At 40.2% G+C, this 10198-nt stretch overlaps 1 protein-coding gene across 1 annotated transcript in view; it reads right to left on the reverse strand.

Annotated features, from left to right (window-relative positions):
• LOC108972843 (mucin-2) overlaps positions 1-10198 on the reverse strand; it is a gene marked incomplete in the record, with an annotated part of 121063 nt that continues 110865 nt past the window's right edge. Inside the window, 4 exon segments of the mRNA XM_018939682.1 lie at positions 1-3769; positions 3833-3995; positions 4054-4291; positions 4354-4669. Of these exon segments, the coding sequence (XP_018795227.1) occupies positions 527-3769; positions 3833-3995; positions 4054-4291; positions 4354-4669 (3960 nt within the window).

The following is a 10198-nucleotide window of genomic DNA, read 5'->3' on the forward strand; positions in this document are numbered from 1 at the left end:
TACTTAAAATATATAGTTATTTATGGAAGTAATGTCATTGTTTCTCCATAAATTTGAATGCAGCTCGTTTCAATTACATAACCTGATTTTTATGCTATATTAATTGTTGTCATTCAGAAATTGTTAAAACTGTCGGACGTTACTCAGTGATGACAGCTAACAACCAGTGAACAAGAATTTGCCTGTCGACTTATAAAATAATATAAAAAAAATAAATACCGCCTTAAAACGGAGACTTATTTCATAAACGCCTGCTAGGTGAAGATACCTAGCAGGGCTTGCTACAAAACGGTTATTAGAACCCAAGCAATTAAGATGACTAAACACTTTTGTCTACATTTTCTAACTGAAATTTTTTCGTCGCAAATTTGTTTTTCTTTCCCTTCCATGTTTCGTTTTTCTGCTTTTTCTTTTCATAGTCTTCCTTTTCTTTTTCACACAAAGCACAAAAGCAAACGCAGAAATCTCGCACTAATTGAGTTATGCCTTTCAAGGCTTCTTTCTCTTGGTCACCTCACCAATCCGCTCACTTGACTTTCACATGTAGTCCACCCTTGACGACCGCTTCGGCCGGCGGAAACCTTCTCGCCTGACTAATGTCGCTCTTTCTACGTATGCCAGCGAAAAAGCCGCCACCATGTCGTGGCGCCGTAACAACACTCGGACGCATGGATGTTGTCGACACCACCGGGTCGCTTACGGCATCCTCCACAACCTCTGCCACACCAGCCGTACCATGTAGCACTTCTGGCACAACTTCCACCTGGCCGGTGCCCTCAGCCAACGGCAATTGATCATTGCCGTTGCTACTGCGCGCCTCAGCCTCCTCATCCACGGCCGGACGGTATGTGCGTATGCCCGAGTTGGAACGTACGGGCAGCAATGTGACCAATTGTGGTGCCGTTTCCGTTGTGGTATCCGCCGCAAACTGTGATGACTTCAACATTTCCTCGTATTTATTTGGGTCGATGACCTCCACCTCGGCCTCACCCACAACTGGTATGGCCGCACCGATGCCCTCAGAGGATGTGTCTTCCATGAAACTGGACATGGGCTTGATGAATGGCTCTTGTTGTCGTAGCGGAAGTTCAATGAAATGTTCGTCGGTTGTTGCTGTTGCCATAACTGTTGGTGCTTTAGTTGTTGTCGGCGTCGCAATTGTTGTTGTTGTGGTTATGGCTGGCCTCGTGCGCAATGTTGGCATTGTCGTTGCTGTGCTTGCTTTAGTTGTTGTCGTAGTTGTCATTCTTCTTGTTGTTGTTGCTGTTGCTGTCCAAGGCATTTTGGTTGCGGTCGCTGGTACTGCCGTTATTGTGCCTCTTCTTGTTGTGGGCATCCAATACACTGTGGTCATTGTTGCCGGTTTGTCTCTAAACGCTAATGGACGTGCTGTGGTAGTGGTGGTGGTGGTGGTGGTTGGTACTGTCGTTGTGTTTGGCAACTTGTTTCTGCTGTCGCTCGTGACCTGTGTGTGCTTAAGTTTATTCTGTGAGAATGGTGGCACTTTTGTTTGTACCATGGGCGTAATGCCCAACTTGGAGGCCAGCGTATCGAAGATAAGCGAAATATCTTGTATGTTGGTCGCATTATTTATGCGTGTCTTGATGTCATTAAGCGTGAAGTTATCCTCCGTATTACCGCCCACATCTTCGGAAATCCACGCCTGCAACGTCTTATTGAATACCTTACGCATGTTGCCCGTATGACCGAAGCTATTTGTCGCCGAACTATTCATGAATTCCCATTTCGATTGCGATGGAAAGAGATTGGAGTCATCAAGTATGGTCGGTGGTTTCTGGTTGTATGTGGGTCTAGGGCGATTCCAATTTGTCACTGGCGGCTTCAGTGTGGGACTAAAGAGTCTTGGCGGCGTAGTTGGCGTTGTAGTGGTTGGTGTTGTTGTAGGCGTTGGGCGTCCGGTTATGCTGTCGATATTACGCGTTTGGTTTTTGGCCTGATTGCGCTTTAGAATGAGTTCTTTAATATTTAAGAAAGTGGGTCTTGCTGTTGTTGCCACTTCTTCAATAACTTCCACCACTGGCTTTTCAACACTCTCCGTTTCAATCGAGGCTGGTTCACTCGCCACTGCCGTAACTGGTATGGTGGTTTCTTGTACATCTTCCTCCGGAAACTCTTCATTCGATATCACTTTAGTTTCTGGCTCGGTCGCCATATCTTCCACATTTTCTTCTGGTTCTATACGCGACTCGATTCGCTCTACTGTCGGTTTCGTTGTGTTGCGTGCATTTTCTTTTGGTAAGTTCAACAAACCCATAAAGAATTCACCAATTGTGTCAGCCAACTCAGAGTTAGCACTCGATTCAATGCGATTAATGTTCGGTGTGCTAACTTTCGGTCTAAATGTTGAGGTTGTGACACCCTCCAAAGCGAATTGTTGCAGCAACGTTGGTATTTCGGTCTCACTCTCATTCTTGTTATTACTAGCCACGACCTGGGTGTTGGGTTTTGACTTCTCCTGTGCAGTCGCCAATTCCAACTCGTGCTTTTTAACGATCACACCGCCACCGAGATGCTCAAACTTTTCATTAGATTCAATCGGCACTTTATCCATGCCCGGTATGAGCGGTTTAAATGGCGGTATGATGACATCGTCGATTAGCGGCACCGGCAATGGATGTGGCTTCACATGTGCGCCTGCGCCTAAGCGTTCTATATCTTCAGTGCCAGGCATGAATACAGGATTACCGAAACTGTGATAGAATAGCATATCTTGTGGATTTGTTGTCTCTGCGCTGATTTCCGGTTTACGCACAGCGGTACCAAAGTAACCGGATGCGTATGGATTGAAGGCAGACGGTGTCGGTGGTGAGGGGTTATCGGGTATAAACGGCAACTCCATTTCATCATTTCGCCGCATTGGTAGATCAGGTCTGTAGGCTGGTGCGAGTGGTGCGAGTGGTGCCACCGGCATTGGCTTGTCTACGCTAGCAAGTGTTTTTGTGGGAAAGGCGGGTGGTGGTCCAGGCAACAGTTCAGGCACTTCACGATGTATCGGACGCCAAGGTTGGGTATCGAGCACCGGAGCTGACGCAAAGAGGTTAGCATCCAACTTCGGCACACTCAAAGCAATGGACGGTGTAGTCATCGGTGGTAAGCTGTATTGTTGTTTCGGCGAAAAAGCGGTAGGCGGTGGATACGTCAGCGGTAGGATGGTTGCGGGTTTTGCGGTTGTGCTTGTTGTTGTTGTGGTAGACGTAGTAGTTGTAGTAGGTGGTGGCGTTGGTGGTGGTGTAGTTGTAGTTGTGGTAGTAGTGGTGGTGCTGGTGCTCGTTGTAGTCGGTTTGCGTGTCGTGGTAGTCGTGCTAGTTGTCGTAGTCGAAGTAGTGCGTGTAGTTTTAGCAGTACTAGTGCCACGCGTAGTGCTTGTCGGTGTTGCGGCAGCAGTCGTAGGTGAAGGCTGATTCTGTGGTATGATTGTTGTGAGCTTCTCTATTGATGGTTTTTTCGGCTTGACGCGCAACGCAAATGGCGTAACCGCCTTCGGTGGTAAGCTGCTGTATGCTTTGGTCGGCGTAACCTTCTTGCGTGAGATATCGGCATCGGTTTTAGTAATTTCGAATGAACCCTCGAAAGAACCTTGTATAACTGGCGCATTCTCCACATCGACATCGGGTTCATCATCGACTGAGTGTGGACGATGTGTAGTTCGTGGTTTTACTGTGGTAGCTGGCTTAGAGAGTAGAGTTGGCGCATTGGGTTTCTTCATTAGACGCTTCTCCAGCTGTGATTGACTAGTTGGCTGCTGCACCTGGTAGTTATGAACTCATGAATTATAGACAACAGTTAGAGAAATCAAATAAATAATACGTACAGCATCCTTGAAGAGCGAAGCAGCGCGCACAACTGACTCATCCAGTATACGTTTAATCTCCACCGACTCAGCATCTATACGCAGCGAGCGATAAAGAGACTTAGCTGCAGTGGTTTCCAGAAAGAGCGATTCCTTGATGTAATCCTCAACACTGTGTATATTTCTACAATAAACTTTAAGTTTAGTTCTACTCGGTATATCGAAAATAGTTTCCTACTCACTGTGGCAATTTTCTCACATCCAAAAATGTGCGAAATGAGACTTTTATCAGCGGCCCCTCACCAAAGCCCCACGTATCCACACGCAACGGCTGCAAACCGTTATCCATTAGCGAACGTTCAATGAAACGTTTATAAAATTCGATCTTCTGCTTATAAGTAGTCGTATGATTGTACTTTAGACCCGTCGAGAAGAGGTCGCCCTTCGCTATGCGAAACGAACCCTCGAAACCCAACACAGCTGTAAGTTTGAGAATATATTATTTGTTAAATTTAAGTTTTCGTTAATGCCAAAATACTCACGATCCTCCATATTCGCTTTCACCGAACTGAAGTAGAACGCCAGTCCGGCTATTGAGATCACGGCGAGTAGCACAATAAACACTGCGGTCGTGAGTATAATGGAGAATGAACGCGGCTTCTGGTAGTGTGTATGCGTTTTGGCGGAGAATGTGGAGGGCGCTATATTGCGTCCATCACGCCATATGCCCCACGCATTATAACTGTATTGACTATTTAGACTGTGTTCGTTCGTGTACGAAGGTTGTTTGTTCATATGATAGTAAGCGCCAAGTGTCGAGCGACGTCCCAACGTGTTTTGGTAGGTGTAATCGTTGGACTGTAAAAAGAGAAAAGGAAATTATTGTACGAGCAATGAAGTTATCATATTCATTGTAGAAATATGTTAAAAGATTCCTCAAAAATTAAAAAAAAAAAATATGTAGTAATATCCTGTAATTTCAAGTTTCTTTAAATTTAATTTTTTCTCTTTTCTATATTCTTTATTTCTTACTCATTTTTAAGGCTTTGAAACTAAACCTATTTTACATTTATCTTTTATCTTTTAAACACCTTTTTTCCTCCTATCTTCAAAGAACTATCGGCACCACTGGCTTGTTGAAAAAAGGTGAGCTTTTTGAGATAATGAAGCTTTCTGTATGTTTCAACTTTTAGTGTGAAAATTTTGTAGGACTTGAAGAGTTAAATTTGGTCACGGATGCGCTGAGGGTAAGCTTTATAAGGCTTACGAGCTTGATTAGGAAGTTTTCATAAACTTTGAGCATTAGGAAAGAGCTTTTAAGGTCTTCGTGGAACAACATTTTTGAAAAAGCTCAGCAGTTAAATTAAACAAGCTTTATGAGGTTAAAGCTAAAGATTTTTATAAACCTTTAACTTTATAGGGTTGATTTTTAAGGCCAAAAGGAGCTTATTAATACCGGAGGTGTTCGAGATATTAGCTTTATAGTAATTCTGCGCTATATAGGAGTTTTATAACCTATAAGATTAAGTTGGAAGCTCTTAGAGAATTTCTAATCACTCAAAAAGTGAGTTATATAAAATTATTGAGCTTTAAACAGAAAAATTTTCTTAATAATTTAGCTTCGGTGTGGAGCTTTTTATGGGAAACACGTTCCATCTATGGCCGGAACTGATCGGCTATATTTCAGAGGTTTTTATGCTTTTGTTTGATCTCATATTTCTTTAAAAACCTCAAAAGTTGAGCCATACAAGATGTGTGAGCTTCAAAATGAAGCAGTTTATTTCCATTCAGCTTTGCTAAGAAGCTTTTAAGTAGTTAACGATGGCCGAAGCTGCTTAAATAGTAAGTTTTTTAAGTTATATAAACACTATATCAACTTATTTAAGTTTTAAAGGTTCTTAACAACTTGAAGAACTACTTGTGATGGGAAATTCCCGCAGAATAAGCTTTACGAGATTTCAAAGTTTTATGAAAGAGCTTTTCTATACTTTAAGCTTTGCTCGGAAACTTTATGGTTAAGCTTTCTATGATCTTCGAGAGCTAATTATGCTCTAAAAAGCTTTGAACGTGGGCTTTATAGCTTTTGTCAGCCTTATACCGCCGCTTTCATAGAATGTAGTTTTTAGTGTGAAGCTTTTTAAGTCATTCAACCTCTCAAAATAAGCGTTATAAAACTTGTGAGCTTTATTCGGGAGCGTATTTGTATACTATGCCTAAATGTACTTCGAAAGCCTAGAAGATCGTTCTTTTACGAGTTATTTAGCTCAAATAATATACTAAGTATGGTAGTACTCTGGAGGATATATGTATCTCTGAAAAGTTACAGGTTTTTAGAATCATCTATATGATGATATAAGACGATATATGATCGCGAAAGCTTTTTGTACGAAACAACATCAGAAACGTACAATCTTACTTTGTCTCTTCATACAACTACAAGACGTGAAAAGCAATGAAAGTGATTAAGATGCCTGAGTAATAATAAAACTTCCAACAGAATGCCCTCCTTGCACGCAGCGCTGTTTTCTGCATCAACAATTAGCAGCAAGCGATTATCAGTTACCAGTTATGTGGCAACGCCTAGTTAATTAAAGCTCTACAAGCGGCAAAATTTCAAGTGGGCTTGAACAGCATGCAGCACCGACGTCGCCGTCGACGGCAAGGCCCAAACTACAAAATTAATATCCGACAGATACTGCAGATGCCAGCGACAGCATGTGATTACACATATATGCGCGTATGTATGTACATATTAGTGCTTGCAGTTAGTCAGCCAATTTGTAATCCGACACATGCCAATGCCAATGCTAGTCAACTGATTAACAATTAACCAGTTTTCGTCTGGCAGACAATGATGTCCCGGGGGACAGCACGGGCGCACACACCAACACATACACACAATTACAGCGAAATGAGCGCAAGATAATGCTGGGTTGAGAGATAATGGCGGCAAAAGTAACTATTCGAGTCGGTGGCATATAGATATATATATGGCAAGCACAAAACTTCATCTCGATTAGCTGCTGCCGACTACACGACTGACTAGCTATTTGATAGACACTGCATACCAACTAAATTGGCAGCATTGTAATTATAGAAATTTGACTACAACTCCGCCGTGTGCATTTGTGTATGAACATGTGGCCTGTAGCTAAATGTTCATATGTGTGTATGCGCGTTTGTGGCACATTGTAGTGAGACCTTCAAAACTGTTTCAAGTGCAGTCATTGTCACAGCCAAACTATACGTTAAATTGCATATGCTTTGCAGCTAAAATGAGCGCATGCTAAAAGGATTCCACTGAACTCGCCGTGCCGGAGGCAACAAAAGGCTAGCAAACACCAAAAAAAAAAAAAGCTAAAAGAAACATTAAAATCATCAGTCGTTAATGGTGTTGCCATTAAAATAAATTACTTGCTTCTAACTATAGGAGTATGGTCTGGTTGCTGGGCGTAGAGCCACACACACAGTAATGCAAAATGTAGCTGTGCGTTTTTATAACTGTAGCGATATTGTTGTGTGGCAAGCAGGAAATTCAACAGCTTCCTGCATTTAATGGAATTTAATACTTTGTAATACTTAGCAGCACTTTAGAGCGGGCCCTGACGTGTGTAGAGCATACGTGGACAGCTACAACTACGTATATGAGTACCATAGAAGTGGTACAAATATTTGCCACTACTTTTTTATACCCTGCACAAGGTGTACTAAATTTGCCATTAAGTTTGTAATAGCTTGAAGATAACTCGGAGATCCTATAACGTATATTCTATACAAAAATTACGGCGTGACGAGCTGAGCCGATTGAGTCAAGTCTAGTACGTGCAACCGGCTGTTTTTACGCGAACTAATCCCAAAGTTTTCGAGATATCATGCTGAAATTTTAAATACGTCTTTTTTTCGTAAGAAGCTGTCTATTTGTCGGAACTGCCGATATCGGAATACTTTAGCATATAGCTGTCATACAAACTGAACGATCAAAATTATAACTTCATATGGAAAACTTTTTCATTTGATGAGATATTTTCATGGAATTTCGCATAGGCTAAACTCTTAAGCGGTGTCTACGCCAATTAAGAAGAAGAAGAAGAAACTCTTAAACCATAATGCAATCTTCGAAAAAATTGTTTAGGTCGGACCACTATAGCTCATAGCTGCCATACAAACTAACCGATCAAAATCAAGCTTATGTATGGAAATCTGTCTTTAGTAACAACATATCTACACGAAATTTGACACAAATAACACTTGAAGTCAACGCTAAAATTTTCATAAAAAATGTTTAGATCGGACCACTTTAACGTATAGCTGCCATATAAACTGACCGATTATGACAAAGGTTTTGTATGAAAATCTTATTTATTTAACAAATTATCATCACTAAATTTGGCACAAGTCATTTTTTCAGATAGCGTTATAATCTCCAAATGAATTGTTCAGATCAGACCATTATAGCTGTCGTACAAACTGACGTTTAAAGACAAAGATCTTATATGAAAAACTTACTTATCTGACAAATCATCTTCACTACATTTTGCAAGGATTATTTTTCACGGCAGCGCTATAATTTCTGAATAAATTAATTAAATCGGATCACTATAACATACAGCTGCCATACAAACTGACAGATTATGACAAAGGTCTTGTAAGAAATACCAACTTATTTTACAAATTATCAACAGTAAATTTGGCAAGGACTATTTTCACAGATAGTGTTGCAATCTCTAGATAAATTGGCAAGATCGGACCACTATATTATATAGCTGTCATACAAATTGTCAGTTTAAAATCAAGTTTTTGTATGGAATTTTTTTTTTTTTTTTTTTTTTTTTTTTTTTTTTTTTTTTTTTTTTTTTTTTTTTTTTTTTTTTTTTGAAGAGGAATTTTCATGAAATTTGACACAGACTATTACCAAAAGCACAGCAAAAAATCTCCTTATAACCTTTTATGCTATAAGTAACTCAGCTGTGAAAGGTATTATAGCTTCGATGTAGCCGAAGTTCATTTTTTTTTTTTTGTTTACAAACAATAATATCAGCACTGTTTAAATGCCACCTCCTATACACATGTTTGTGTGTTCATGTTTACATATGAGTGTGTATGTGGAGTTCCGCTGCCCGTTCAAGGCTATCATAAAGTATTTGCTGCCACACTTATAAGCTCGTGATATCAGTTGCATAGCTGGACTCAATGAAATGGCATTCAACTGTAAGCGTACATGCCACACATTGTGGCAACAAAGCGCGCGCGACTAACAGCATTATATAAATGTGCATATTTAACTTCAATTCGTATTACTTGTACATATATATTTATTGAACACAAATTTATTTTTTTCTCACACAAATGCCCTTTGAGGCGCAGCAATTGCTTGCCACTACTGCAACATGCACCTTCTAGCACACATATCAATTCATCGCTTATAACGAAAGTGTTTACTTTGTGCTATCACAGTTTTCTTCAGTTTTTTCCTTCGCATATCACATCAGCTGCTTATGGCCAAGAGTATGAGTCAGCCGCACACACTGCCTTATTTGCTACGCTAGCTCTTAGTCACACTCTCTTACGGTTGCCCACCGCTTCTAAGCGGCTCGTACCATTCTCAAGCAGCTGAAATCTTCTTTTAGCCACACTCCACACAGAGCGGTGTTTCTTTCGCTCTTTGTTGCCTTAGTTCATTGAACTGTTTGCCGTCTGCCTGTCAGTTGTCAGATTTATCACTCAAACAGCCATCAATTCTTTTGCTCCCAGTGTCCAAGTAGACACAATCAACCGCCTGCTTTTGTGTTTTATTTTCGCATTGGTATGTGTGTGTATTTGTTTGCCTAAAGGGAGTGAGTGTTAACATCTAGATTTGCAGCACAGATCTTTTTGAGTTATACGAGGGTTACCATGTATTTTAATGAATTTCAATATGAATTTTCAAGTACCGAAAATATACTTGCCTTATGATATAAAATATTAGTTGGAAAAAAAAATTTCTTGAAGTTATTTTTTAACTAGGTGGCAATCGATATTCAAAATATTTTTACCCATACCATTTATTTACATTTTTGCAACCGTCAGTCCACAGCAAATATGTCTAGCTAGCTTTTTAAGTTTGAAATAAAATATATAACCGGGAAATATGGCAACCCTGCTGAAAGATTTTGCCATTTTACTCTCTTTTTGCTTTGACATGATAACAAAATCGTTGTCAAATTATCCTTACAATTTACATCTAACACTAGCACTTATATTAGTGGCAATTGATTTTTTGAAATTTTTATAATATAAGGAATTCATACATGCATGTCTAACTGGTGTTATATGAGTGCTTAATTTATTATGTATTGATTGTATTGATCCTAAAAAAATTTAATACAAAATTATATGATTTAGAATTTA

This window comes from Bactrocera latifrons, unplaced genomic scaffold (assembly GCF_001853355.1).
Source record: "Bactrocera latifrons isolate USDA-ARS-PBARC rearing strain unplaced genomic scaffold, ASM185335v1 scaffold_43, whole genome shotgun sequence".
Classification (NCBI taxonomy): domain Eukaryota; kingdom Metazoa; phylum Arthropoda; class Insecta; order Diptera; family Tephritidae; genus Bactrocera; species Bactrocera latifrons.